Raw genomic sequence first — 14,712 nt, 5'->3', positions numbered from 1 at the left:
GCATTGAGCTGGTCCATATGACATTTTCTGCACAAAAGCTCTACAGTCGAAGTGTCATCTGTCTCAAAAACAATTGTTTGTGTGCAATGCATGTTTCAGAAAAAGTGCAGTACTGAACACAAAAAACGGGTTTCTCATACTGTACCAAAGTGTGCAATCAACTTCCAAGCATGATGGGAGAACAACTAACCACACTGAGGAAACAATAGTAAACTTACTTATTCGAGTTAACATCATTCTTTTCACTAGGGTCCTCTTTGCCAGTGAGTGTGCCAGATGCCTGTAAGATAAATTCATACCATCACCATGATGTTAGAAAACATCAGTATCCTCATAGCACATCCTCTTATCACATAAACTAGTCTCTCCTACCCTACTTACTGATGGGGATAAAAACAATCCTGCATAAATCAATTCATGAAAAAATTACATCAATTAGGCGATGTTCTTTATCCCTTTAGTCATTATAAGTTTCATATATTACAGGAAAGTACAATCCAACCAGATAAAAGCATAATTTACAACATCATGGAATATTTTCGAAAGAACTTCAACATGATGATACAACATTTGGAATTATATGAATGAAGAAATGAAAATCAATACAAACATACACAGAGATTTATCTAGGTTTCCAAAATCAGTGCCTTAGCAAGCAAATTCAGGGTGGGGTGGGGGGATGTGACATTGTTCCAAACTGAATTAATTTTTTTACAGTTCTTATTTTCATAAATATCTGAGGAATTGGAAAATGTTTCATTCAGATTGGAATTTTTTAATGACATTTGCTTCAGATTTGGGGCCAAATATCGGCTTCTAAGCAGATCTAGATAAATCCCTGCCAACCAATAGTAAACACTGTCATACTCAACCAGAAATCATCTTAGAAGTTAATAACCTTTTAAATCCAAACAACACTTTCAAAAAACAACTTCTTAGATTGACTTTGAAAATACATGATTTTCAAACTGAGTATGACAATAGTGAAATACATTCCACAATTGGGAGAGATGATTGAGACATTGGTTTAACCAGGACTGTATCCAGTATGCAGTTGTCCACAGAGTACAATGTGCTTTAGATATTTGTTATGAGTGAGGGTAACCAACTCATTACAGCAAGCTTGTAACTAGAAGACATGCAACCCCAAAGCCAATAGATCTTACAGGTTTTCTGTTATATCATCTTATAAAGTTACATGGAGAACATAATCGACACATGCAAAAGCTATAAAAAATTATATACAACTCATTAAATTTATTCCAGCAGAATATGTTGAACTCATCTTAAATAGTATTATGTCTATGGCCAAAAACTTTCATTAGGAATGTTCAATGATTTGAAAAACTGAGGTTCTTATTCCCATAAAACTTAATAATCAATTCATGACATGAATGAGACCAAAACTTTGAGACATCCATTAAATGGTTTGTTGAAGAGTGTTAATATAATGGTTTTAGAAGTTACTATGCTCAGTAAGAATCTGGAAGGGTGATTTTCCTTTCCCTCTTTTAGAATCTTTTATGTGTCGATTCTGCTCTTTGTACTACTGACAGCAAAAACAAGCAAATGAAGGGAAACGTTTCTGTTACAATTTAGTCTAAAGTCTAAATATTGATAAATTGACGCTAAATATTTCATCAACTTATAGTCAAACCACCATCTTCACAAATTTGATAATCACATCATTTCATGCAACAGCTTTTGGCATTAATGGACAGGATAAATAACATGTATGTCTCAGCTAATGGACCTAAATCCGACTTGGAGTATACATGACATCACAACTACAATGTGGTAAAATCTTGCTCATATCCTGCTCTGTGTGTTAAATGAACATGTTACGTTGATCCACAAGACTAGAATGTGTATATACTTGTACAACACTCTGATTAATGAAAAATGGTCGCTTGACACAATTTCAGAATGATTGTCCAATATTCTGCAAATGATAATCAACACGAATATTCTACTTTGTGACATGTTGACATCATGATGTGGATGTGAACTGCATTTAAACTGCAAGATTAATCTGAAATAATGCAGTCATTATACAAAAGCTTGGATGACCACTTCTTGAAGGCTCATTTTCTACAAGAAAATTCTCTTGTCAAAACAGTTTATTTAAGGATATTTTGTATAAAACTTTCAAGGAGACATTTGAAACAGTTTTTAATAAGGTTTAAGTGATTAATAGTTGTTGCAGATTAATGTCCTTCTGGATCATCCAAATTTGATAAAATGACAACTTTGGTGAAGTGCAATGTAGATATGCCAGCACTCATACAACTATGTGTTAGCCTTACACAAGGGGTGAGAGAACAGGACTTCTTAAACAGCATCCATCATGAATGGAAATATCCAATAAAATAAAGGACAAAATGTCATCAGAAAAAAGTAACTGAAGCAAGACATTGATCGATCAAGTTAATAATGAATGTATGTATGTATGTAATTTTTCAATGACAGTTATTTGCCCAGGGTGCAGAAGTCATATGTTTGTCAAAACTATTTGAAAAGTCCTGAAATTGATCACACTGGTAAAACGTGTATTCAGATCTATACTGAAAGCAAATCTGAAGATCGAACATCCATGCTAAAATATGGAGTACTGAGCAAGTCTTCAAGAATAAAATAGGGGAAAATGTCCACACAACAATATTGTCAAGGCAACATTAACTATCTGGTTAAAATGTCAAATTTCTTACTGTTGTTTTGAAAAGAAAAACATCAACATTATCCATACAGATTGCAACTTATGAGAACTGTTATGAGTTTAGACTTGATTAAAATTATATTTTGTAACTTTCTAATTTTCACACATTAAACGTGTAAGCATGGTAGGGAGAGTGGTTATTTTGACAAAAACACATACATACCATAACACTCTATAATCTCAATGTGCAGTCACTAATTATGTTCAAATAATTGCAAAATGGAATATGTTTTTACAGTTCATTTGCATATTAGCTTAACATTTTCAGATTTTCAAACAATATAAAAGCAAACAATTTGAACAAAACTGTAAATATTGTGTGATCGGAAAGTCTGAAAAGGAAGCTCATTGAGAAACAGTGTGGTGCTGACTCCACTGTCTGCTTTTGATTTGATGACCACAAATGTTAGATGTTTCAGTTCTATGATGAACACAACACAGATGATGAATTCACAATTACATCATCATGAACCAGTGTTAGTACAATAGAAGAAGGGCATCCCCCCAAGGGTTAAGTAAATGATTAAATAGGTACATATTAATAAAAAAGATACTTGTCAATTAAAGTACATTCATGCAGAAGGGGTACCAACCAAATGATACAAAAACCATGCAAACAATATTTGTTTACCCAAGCCCAGCCCAATAACAAGCCACATTGACAGTGTTGCCCTGAACCACATGGTTAAAATCTTATATTGCATAGCTTGTATATTTATAGGTAGATCTATCATGCCATTATGTTGTTATCTCTCAAACTGAATCAGATAACTACTTTGTTTCTGCACATTAATCACACATTCTTTATGTTACAGATTTTAAATACAAACAAATTATCCCTAACACAAATGCTCTTGGCAACCTCTAAACAAACTAAACAAAATGGCTGCACATACAAGAGCAACCCACAATCAACAAAATTAATGCCCTGTCTTAAGTGGGTAGGTACATGAGAAAGCAAGTTTTTAATTCACTGGATAAATATGTATGAGAGTAAACGAGTACGGTTTTATGCCTCTTTTAGCAATATTCCAGCTATATCACAGCGGGGGACACCAGAAATGGGCACACATTGTACTGATGTGGGGAATCAAACCCAGGTCTTCAGCGTGGTGAGCGAACGCTTTAACCATTAGGCTACCCTTCCACCCCCTGGATTAATACAACACTGCATAGCAGTAACAGTAGTTCCAACTGTTAACCACATACAGTGGTTTACTTCAGGAAGATTTAAATACCCATCACATGTTGAGTCAAGAAGAGGAATGAGAAAAGGGGGTTTAGGGGGATACACGTTGTGTGGCATGTGGGTGTTATCCTTGGAGGGGCACTAATTCTGTTGATAACAGTATCACTCTCTATCTGCAACTTTTTTCCTTATAAATATTAGAGCACAGGAAGTTAGTAAACTCAAACACTCTTATTATCAGATGGTGAAAGCCAAGCATGGCAAGTTTTGCAATACTACATCTACATACTTAGATATGTCTACAGTAAAGGTTAATGTTCTGTGAAAACAATTACAGTTATTATTGGTCCCATTTTATTTCATTAATTTGAAAATGTTTTAGACCAAAAAGTTATGTTTACGTTAATTGAAATCAAATCAAACAAACAGGGTAACTGGATAAAATAAAGAAATAAGAAAAAAAACAAATGACTGAAAATTGACATGTTACTCTGAATAAAGGAATGAAAGCATCAGCAAGGGAAAATATTGAGGATTAAGGTATACACACACTGTCAAAGTAAAACCCTTCTTTTCCCTCTATTTGTATATCTCCAAGTTTTACTCAAGGTTTCATAATGAAATACTTAATGGTCTTGTGATAAACTCAAGAAACAGACACTATCCACTTGTTTCCATGGAAATACCAACAGCAAAGGAACCAGCTCACAACTACATTTATAGGTGTGCAAGTATTTCTAGGAAACATTAAACACTATCCAGAGTTTGTTGTTAATGCTGCACCCAGCAATATTCCAGCTATATGATGGTGGCCTGTAAATAATAGTGTCTGGCAGTATTCAAGCCATATCACTACTGAAGTGACCAAAAGTCAGCTTCACACATTGTACAGATGTAGAGCGTTGTACCAGGGTGTTCCATGTGATGAGCCAAACATGTTTTAACCCCTCTACCCTTGATCCCTTACAATCAGCGTGTTGACCACCTTATCCCCGACATTACATGTGCAGCAGGAGAGTGTAATTACATCACAGAATGCCTCTTAGATATCTCTGACCTTCAAATATCCATGTCTACTGAAACCCTACTTTTGTGGGGACATTGATTTTCAGGTATCAAAATTTGAAACTATATCCTCTTACACATAGACAATTTAATGGGATAGGTACTTGACTACAATTACATATTCTTTTTCATAGTTAAAAAATACACACACTTCATGTAAATAAAAATATTGAACAATCATAAAGAGCCATGCAATTCTATGAGACACTAGAACAACCATCATGGAGCTGATGTTAATGTTTCATGTCAACCATCTTTCATGTCCACAAAGACCTGGCTACTTCTAGATGTTCATCAATACACATCATTTGGGGGAAACAAGCAGACACATCCGACAACTTCAGGATCAATTTTGGATTTATGCTCAACTGATTTAAATGTGTGATAATATTCATCGTTTCAATAAGAGGCATTAAGCTGAAGGTAATGAATGGATTTGCAGTGTGTCAAATAGATTTGTAAAATACAGCTGGGCACATGATTTTCATAGCAAAGCAAAGCAACCTTACACAATTTGACTGATCATGTGACCCTGAACCTCTTTAATTTATTCAAGTCAGCTGAAAAAATTGATGAGAATCTACCAATGACAAAGACCATCTTCACCAATGGTCATTAGAAATTGAACCAACTCAGAAAATAATGATCTTACTAACAGGATTGGCTTCATATCATACATATTTCTGTCATATTGACTGTCATGTGTCTGTACTGTTTTTAAGTGAATTTTCTGTCAAAATCAGGTCAACTTACCACAGAACCAAAAATGTTAACAAGACTGGAGACGGTGGACATGACACTTATAGCTCAATTGGCCTCTGGACCAGATGGGCTAAATATAAGATCAACATGATCTATTATTTGCTCTTACTAATTTCTTAAAAAACAAATTCCCAACACATTGATTTTTTCATGCATTTGAGTATACAAGAAGATGATCTTGTACTGTTAGTCTTGTACAGTGAAATTTTAAACTAGAAAAGTAGCAGTCAAAATCATAATGCTCTTGGACTTTCTCCAAATCCATATAACGATAATAACACAACATGCAACCACATCCCTACAATTGTTATGATATAGAACTTGTCTACATGAAACAGCTTGCGGTGGATGCACACATTCACTCAGCCACGGACATGTCACAAGTGAGTGACCCATGCGACCACCCCTGTAGAAAATGGCCAATATTCGTAACACAAGTGCCATGGGGAAACCTGTGTGGGGCAAATCAGTGTGTAGTCTACACTACGCTAGTATAGAACGGGAGAGAGCTAACTACGAGTTAGAGTGCACATTAGAATGGGCATAATCCAACAATACAACATAGCAAACCCAGGCATACCAATATAAGCCAAACATATACACACTTTAGGGAATGCACAAAATCTTCCACTGTTCGTTCTGTTTTTTCATCCAAGGTTCCTTCAAGAAACAGGTAACTTAACGTCCTATTACATAAAGTTAAAAGTAAATATTATTAAAAAAAATCATAAAAATCGGAATAATTACAAAATGCATTACCAATACTGAATATGACACAACATAGTATCATAATTCTAGTATATGTGTAGAAGAAAACAGATTTTGTATTACCATACAGAATATTGAGGAAAGTTTTAACATGTCGATAAGGACCAAAATGATTCATTCGGAGAAAATGCTGTTCTGTGAAAGTTGCACATCCCCCAAAGTATGCATATTGAAAGTGAACTGCAGTCATAATACCAGCGAAAATACTGAAAGATTGCTTTCTTCTTGAATAAGGAAATATTGATATTTAGCTTACAAACTGATTATGATCATGTATTAACGTTGCAAGTGCAGATGAGGAGTCATACTGGAATATATCTGGTTACCATGGTTACTAGGCTCTGAATGTAATATCAAATGTGATGGGTAAAATTGAATACCCTATTACTGTCTGAACACACACAAAGACAGACTACATAAACTGATAGAAATCAAGGTTTGAATCGTAACATTACATTTGACAGGCTGACTTACGCTGAAAGAAAGGAAAGGAAAATAAAATGTTGTATGACCAGGAGTCACTATAACAGTAGAAGTGTGTCATACGATATTGTGATGGTCATCATTCATATACCTCTGTATGACTGCTGACAACTATTTAATGTGGGGAGAGATTTAGATCATTTCATTTTGGGCAATAATTTCATGTGTGACATTCACCTTAAGGTTATGTTTGATAGTAATGGTGCTATTATAAACACTTATCACATTTTACCATTCCATTTCTTTGTAACAAAATGAATATCTCTTTTTGGACACTTTGGAGGAGAACAGATTGGTCATATTCTTACTATATTTGCATAATTTATCATTTAACCTTTCATGTTCATTATCAAGGGAATTTTTCACAAGCTTGTTAGCAGTCATTTCATAAAGTAATCTCAGTCTGAAAAGAATTGTTAACACTTGTCGGTCATAATTGTCTCTTAACTAGGTAACAAATCGAACATTTCAAATAGACTTACCTCATTGTAAGGGTCACTTTATAACTGAAAACTGTATACCTTTCTAAGTTTTACAAAACTCAAGCCAAAAGTATTTAAGACATGTCAAAAGTATAAAAATAAATAAACGATTTCCATCCGTTTCAGTTTTTTCAATATCAAAATATGCAAAGATAAAAGAAGATATTTTTTTTTCAATAAAAAAAATAGCAATTTTGTCATTTCAACGAATTTGGACTATCATGCACTACTGCAATTTCTTGGATGATTGGAACCTACACCTAAATACTAAACGGTAAATTCAGTTATTATCCTGCGAATTGTGGGCATATGTATTGTCCATGAGACCAAACCACTAACTCACCTTAGCAGATCTAGTTACTGGTCCAGTTCGTAGTTTCGGGGGTTTGGGGGCCACCTTCTTCACCTTGGCAAGTGTTGCTGTCTTCCCAGGTGTGCTTCCCTTCCCATCCTTTTGGGTAGTGTCTGTAGCAGCTCTTGCATCACCAGCACCTGCATTGCCATCACCAGCATCATCCGTAACTTCCGGAGCCTATCATGCAACATGTCAAGCATTAAAGATGGTGCCATAGTCCATTGCAAGACAACCAACTTTGTCGATGTACAATAAAAAGTACAATAAAAAGTACAATCACAACTTCTGTTTGTGTTCAAACAGGACACACAATTTCTAAAGAATATCTATTTTTATAGTATTGTTCATACAGAACTTGGGACACCTTTTTAAGGCTGTTAATTCATGCTATCAATTTTGAATGTTTCGGTATTCAACTGTGGAATTGATCATGAAATTTTTAATCAATCATTTCACAATTATACAGTTTTATTTTGATGAGTGAGTGAACACTGCTCTGACCAGTACCGTATTTCCTCTATTAGTATTAGACAGTGGGTATCCAATGCACACCTGCCTCTAATTGCCACCAGGTCATACTCTGTCACAAAAATAGAAGCCGGGCCTCTATTAGACTCTGGGTACATCATTTGATGAAATCGATTATGCCTATCACATTAACTTATGGCATGTAACAATTATTTATGTAATGTCCATTTCCTGCAAATGTACCCGTTGTATGGCTTTAGAATTTGAGATTCAGATGTGATTAGTGATTAGTGACTAGTGATTTGCCAACCAGAATAGACACAGGGCCTCCAACAGTCACTGATAGACACATGCCTCTTATGTACACCGGATCAGCAAAATTGATAGACGCCCAAGTGTCTAATAGAGGAAATACGGTATTTCAGATGTATCAAAGCAAGTGAGCATAAAGGTCTTAAAACACTATTACATTGGTGAAACCAATTAGCACAGGTATGGTGCTGACAAACCATGAATCATTATCAAGTGAAATCTGGGATTCAAACCAACATCACAGGATTCCTGCTGCTATTGCAATGTTTCCAAGTAAATGTGTTACTACTGCACCGTACAGCAACATGTCATCTGTCATATGGTCATCATCATAAAGGTTACTGAGAATGATTATCGCAAATGGACAATATTTCACTCACCACTGATCATTCATGAATCATTGATTGCCTTTACAAATTTTAACCAATTCCCAAAACTATTGGGTTGGGTTATACTTTTACCTTACTTTTGGTAAGTTGGGGTTTTGCACCACATGTGGCAATATTTATGTCAAGTCACGTTATGACACACTAAGAATCAAACCCAGGTCTCCATCATGACAAGTCAACACATTAACCATTCGGCTACCCCTCCACCTCTATATTCAAGAGGCCCTTACCTTGTTCTCTTGTTCTGGTTTCTTAATGGCTGGCTGCAGAGCTTCATCTTCACTCTTTTTAACAGCTTCCTTAGGCAGCTCAGGTTTACAATCTGAAACATTGTAAAGGAAGTAAGCTTGCCATCCATCTAAACCTGGTGGGGGAAGTTTGTCCCCGAGATGTACCATACCTATCTGACAGCCACCACACACGTACAGGCAGGCTGACACACATCTGCAGAGGCCAAGTGAAGGAGCACATGCTTGTCCTGTCCACACCCGCCCCACCCCTCATCTCCCGTCCCTCACGGTGCTGTCCCGATTTAGTAGGTCACAAGACTATCTACAGCAGTCAAACACTCACAAACCGCCAGTAGCAATGTTCTGTAAAAACAACCCAATCTACTCACACAGATGAGGAAGCAAAGAAGCCAACACATGCAGTTAGAGTAGGTACAGTAGGACATCAGGTGGGAGAGGGGGCTGTATGTTCCAGGAAGATCCTTAATCAAAAGGCCGACAGGACGTAAAACGTGTAAAGCCAAATGTTACTTCACAATGAAAGGAAATTGATTTTTTCAGACTGAAAGTTCAATCTCCAACATTCATTTCCTTTTTGCTATGACAATGAAAATAAAATGTCCCCGATGGGAACTGAGGATCATTGTTGTGTCTGAATAAGTCCAAATTGATTTTTGTTTTTAATTTCCAAAAGCCACAAGCTTCTATTTTTCAGACGTGGAACATACAGGGAAAGAAAGAAATTGTAACCGCACCACAGATTAATCATATAACATACTTCAGATCTATATCATCAACAAATACTACATTTGTTGCCATGTAAGTGTTTGGTGAGAATACAAAACGTGTGACAAAACAGGATCTGACACGAACACTGTCAAATCCCTGTGTATCTGGGGCAAGCTGATGATGTAAGGTTAATGACAGATGCAGGTAGAAAGAAATCAAGACATTCATCAGAAGAACAAACGCTCTGATGCAGCTTGAAGGGCAAGGTCATGCAAAGTGAACAAAGGTCACTCGCTACTGTCAGTATCACCTTTATACAAATAAGGGATGCATAGGCAGACAGACGAACAATGGACGCTGTCACAGATCGCTCTGAAGTGTTGCTGACTAGTCTCTTTGCATACAAGTGACAAGTTTTTTTCTTTAAGAAGAACTACAAATCCTTTAAAAATGAGGTTTGTGCCAAGTAAAAATAAAATTGACACAATTATTTATCATTAATTTCAGAATCAAGTTCAAGGAACAAAAGAAGGAACCATCTCTACAATATCCACAATATCGTGCTATTCATCTGCATTACAAATACTTCTGGTGACAGTGCATGGGAGCTGGGCGTAGTGCTGTGTTCATGTAAAACATGCCAGAGAGCTAGTCGGCAGTGGCTTCAGAGAACCTGCTCTACAAGAGGTCAGTGATATGTATATAAACTCGGAGGTAGGTATTTCCAAGCTAACTCACATAGGTCTCGTCTGATCTGAAAGGTGGTGAAACTCTGTAAGTAAACCATCATCACTTGAAGGAAAGCAGAACATGCACTGGACAGGGCAACACCCTTTCAACTATCCTTAAAGACACCCACAGCAATCCAGTCATACCCAATAGAATTCAACCTTCAAAGCAACCACTGGGTTTTTTTCAGGGCAAATCGTTTTAGATTATATTCTGTTAGCAACATTGAGAGGTGATAACATTATTTCCATTAACAAATTGCATGTTATTGTGATCATACAGCTTTCTAATATCTAATGTCGTTTCTACTGCAGGTGCTGAAATCCACCCGTTAAGTTGTAATGATCCTGTCAAATGAGTACTCTTCATAGAAGAAATTATTACAAAGTCATGCATGTTCTTCAGGTAATAATCCCATCAAAGGACACTGCTATGGATCTAAATAAGAATTTGTTTTGATATATCTAGAGCAAATACATTGACATGATTAGAGTAACTGATTTAAAGTGAAAACAAAGATTATTTTGCAGTAAACTTCATGAGAAGATTAAGTTCAATGAATATGAGAATACCAATACTTTTGGCACAGTACTCAAGCCAACAACATACATACAACAGATGAGGAGCTGACACGTCTTATTCATACAATAGTCTACCACTTAAAGACATAGTAAATGCAAAAGCTGAAAGCATTACATTCCAAAATTATTTCGACAATCCTTGTTTATCAACAAAGTTGAAATGCTAAAGCAATATGTAACTGGTTTAAATTTACGACTGACATTTTAACACCCAAAACCCAGTATTTCAAGTACAATTGGTTTAGCGACTTATCATTTAGATCATTGCAAGAATAAACAATATTTCTCAAAATGAAATAGTCTTGATACTATAAAAGAAAGAATCCCATTCACCACAAAATCAGTATATGGCAAAACCATAGCGGAACAGGAGGTATTGAGTGAATATTGTGTGAATGTCATACTGACGGGGTACAGTGTGCAGTGACAACCTAGAGATGGGTATATGGCAACTACACCATCAGAACTTCGTTACAGCAAGAAAGCAGGTTACCTTCACAAGACAAGAGGTTGAAAACAAACAATTTCCTTTTCTTTTACAGATGAAAGTATTCTATATCTCCTATCCATAAAACAGACCTCTTACAGAGGTTATGTATCAATTTAATACATTTTACCAAACTTCATCACTTGTTCTAGTTAACAATAATGTCATCATAATTGACTTACGCCTCACTACTCAAAACATCTTCAGATGGCAATGAGCATTAATTTCTTCGGGATTTGAAAACTCCTTTTCAACAAGATTAACAGTCATAGCTTCTCAGTTAGTATGCTAGAAAATTTACCATGAAAACGTTTACACCTGCTCCATAAACATGACCAACTATGACAACATTAACTGAAGGAAACCATGCAGGTGATGGCAGAGTTTACTATCATACAGTAAGCTGTGTCAATGTTAATACACTTGCTATGTACAGGGTTAGCCAATAGAAGGGTATGAATCTGTACCAAGCATGATAAATGCCAACCATTGCAAACATCAATACCATGTTTAATCCCACTCATAAATTCACAGTGCAAAGGTGAATTAAATAAGCAGCACATTTGACAAAACATATAACCAAACACTTTTATGCATGCACAATTTCTATATTTGAAACCCCAAAGTGGTTTTCTTTATGATTTAGTTACATATCATGCATACAGGTTATCGATAATCTTCATGAATTCAAAACTTTGCCAGAATAAAACATTTAACCCTTTCAGAGTAAGACAGTGTGTTAAGTTTTGTAATACATTCATGCCAAATATTGCCATCATAATTCGAACTTTCATGCAGAGTTATTCAAGTTCACAATTCCACCACTGCCCTAAATTAATCCTGGTTTGTTTTCGTTGCTTGGGCGTTAGTTATAAGCCACACTTTGATCATGTTGATGGACATTACTCCATTTCTCTCTATATCAGAAAGTACTTGTCGAGTTATCAATGAACGTAAAGTGGTTTGCAATAAACCTTGCAGTGCATCAAACATGACGTCCAGATAAACAATTTCATACTTTATCTTCCAATGTCTCTACCATATTTTCTCTTACGCGCAGTGCTGCATATTTACTATAAAAAAAAAATCAAGTAAAGTCTTGATCATGAAAAACAAAATATATCGTTACTTGACGTTTAACGGAATCTATAGATCAAGTTGTGAGTATCTCTTGTCTGTGCCATCATCATCACACCTATGACATACTTCACATTCCACCAATATGAACAATAAACTGTTATACTTTTCAGTTATTTTATAATAAAAGTGAGAAAAAATAACTAATCTAGAATAATCATAGACTAATATCCTTGTATATTTTTCAATATTTTTTCATAAGAGACGGCTACTACAACCAACATCAAACAAACTATACCAATAATATTTAATACCAAGGCATATCTATAACAGATACAAGAAGAAAAGTGTTAGTATGTAAGTATTAAATCAAAACAAAGGAGGATAAGGTTTTCAAGTGTAAACACTTGTGGAAAGTATTGTTCAATGGGAGAAAAATACACCCAAAAAAGTTCAAATAATTTTGCATAACTCTCACAGCAACAACAATCAATTGCGACTGAAGAGTGCTTGTAAAAGCAAAAACATTATTTTATCCACAAAGAATCTGATTTACTGAGAGTGAATATAATTAGTAACGGTGTGATTTTGTTTCAGAACATTCACTTTTATCTTTGGTAGATGACATCTACACAGCAAGAATAGCTACTTGAAACCATCTAGATACCCGACAACACTATGTCATGCAAACAAGCACCTAGGCTAGTGTGCCACATTAAAGTATATATATATGACCTCAGGTCACTGTTGATGTAGGTGGGAATATTAGACAGGAGAGGAGGAGGAAACTGCACTAGTGTGAATAATTCAACAAAACAAGCTTTCACTCAAACCCTTAAGGTGGAGAATGACCACTGAAAGATGTATTTCCACGATGTATAATTGTGCATAAAACAAATCAACTGCAAAAAAGATGAGATTTAGGCCATGATGTCATGTCTGTTTTACAAACAATCTTATACTACACCATGTTGGAAACATGATTATTCAAAGAGGAAGACATTACCAAAATGTTGTCATATATTGTCTTCAAAATGTATGACATGCAAATATAAAGTTCAATTTTATTACCACAGGTAACACCAGTAAATTGTAAAACAGACATATGAATGATTATGGTATGATACACAATGACAATGATACGGCCACGGTACAATGATTATGATGACATGCAAACAAACAGAAAGTAGAGCCTGGATGAATCAAAATAAGCAAAATAGGAACACGCAAAACAAAACATAAACATCTCCAAATCACCTCACCAGAGCTGAAAGGAGATGGTATCTTTGCAAGGGTTAATGGTATTTGGATGAAAAAAGAAAATACATGTACATACATTTTCTGGTAACTCATAAAAAGTTGTGAACAGAGTCTCCTTTATTGATACACAAATAGGGAAAACACTCCTAAATTTATTGATCACAATCCAATTCATTTGGTTTCTATGAATTTAGCATCATACTGAAGTAACAGCTGGTGTTATTGTTATAAAAAAATCAAAACAAATGTTGGGAAAACTTCAAATTCAAAATTCATAAGAGAAAAAAATGGTGTGTAGGAACACATGATTTAAAGTATCACTAATTTGTGCTGATGCAAAGGGGAAACAAAACTGGAACTAAACAAACTACATGCGTCATACTGTCGTGTTCAGAATGAAATGTCTTCAAGACTTGTTGGCATTTCCACAACACATATAAAACCAATTATAATTCCATGTGATGCCACTGAATAGCATCTAATTATGAGCAATCAAAAGTTTTTTTCATATCTTTGATCATGTAAATATCAACAATGTAATATTAACTAACGGAAAATATATGATATACCCTATCTATTTACATGCAACATTAAGCTCTGCACTTCACATATGTGCTACGTGTTTGTGGA

General features: G+C 35.3%; 1 protein-coding gene across 1 annotated transcript in view; it reads right to left on the bottom strand.

Moving 5' to 3' along the window:
- Positions 1 to 14,712, bottom strand: part of LOC139463978 (uncharacterized) — a 53,490-nt gene that overhangs the window by 7,329 nt on the left and 31,449 nt on the right. The window contains exons 4-6 of the mRNA XM_071245453.1: positions 9,220 to 9,311; positions 7,809 to 7,997; positions 219 to 280 (exon numbers count right to left, since the gene is read on the bottom strand). Coding sequence (XP_071101554.1) covers positions 219 to 280; positions 7,809 to 7,997; positions 9,220 to 9,311 — 343 coding nt within the window. The remainder of the gene's footprint in view (positions 1 to 218; positions 281 to 7,808; positions 7,998 to 9,219; positions 9,312 to 14,712) is intronic.

This window comes from Haliotis cracherodii, unplaced genomic scaffold, assembly GCF_022045235.1.
Source record: "Haliotis cracherodii isolate W230 unplaced genomic scaffold, xgHalCrac1.p SCAF_16, whole genome shotgun sequence".
Classification (NCBI taxonomy): Eukaryota; Metazoa; Mollusca; class Gastropoda; order Lepetellida; family Haliotidae; genus Haliotis; species Haliotis cracherodii.
This window is presented reverse-complemented; position numbering and strand designations above follow the sequence as displayed.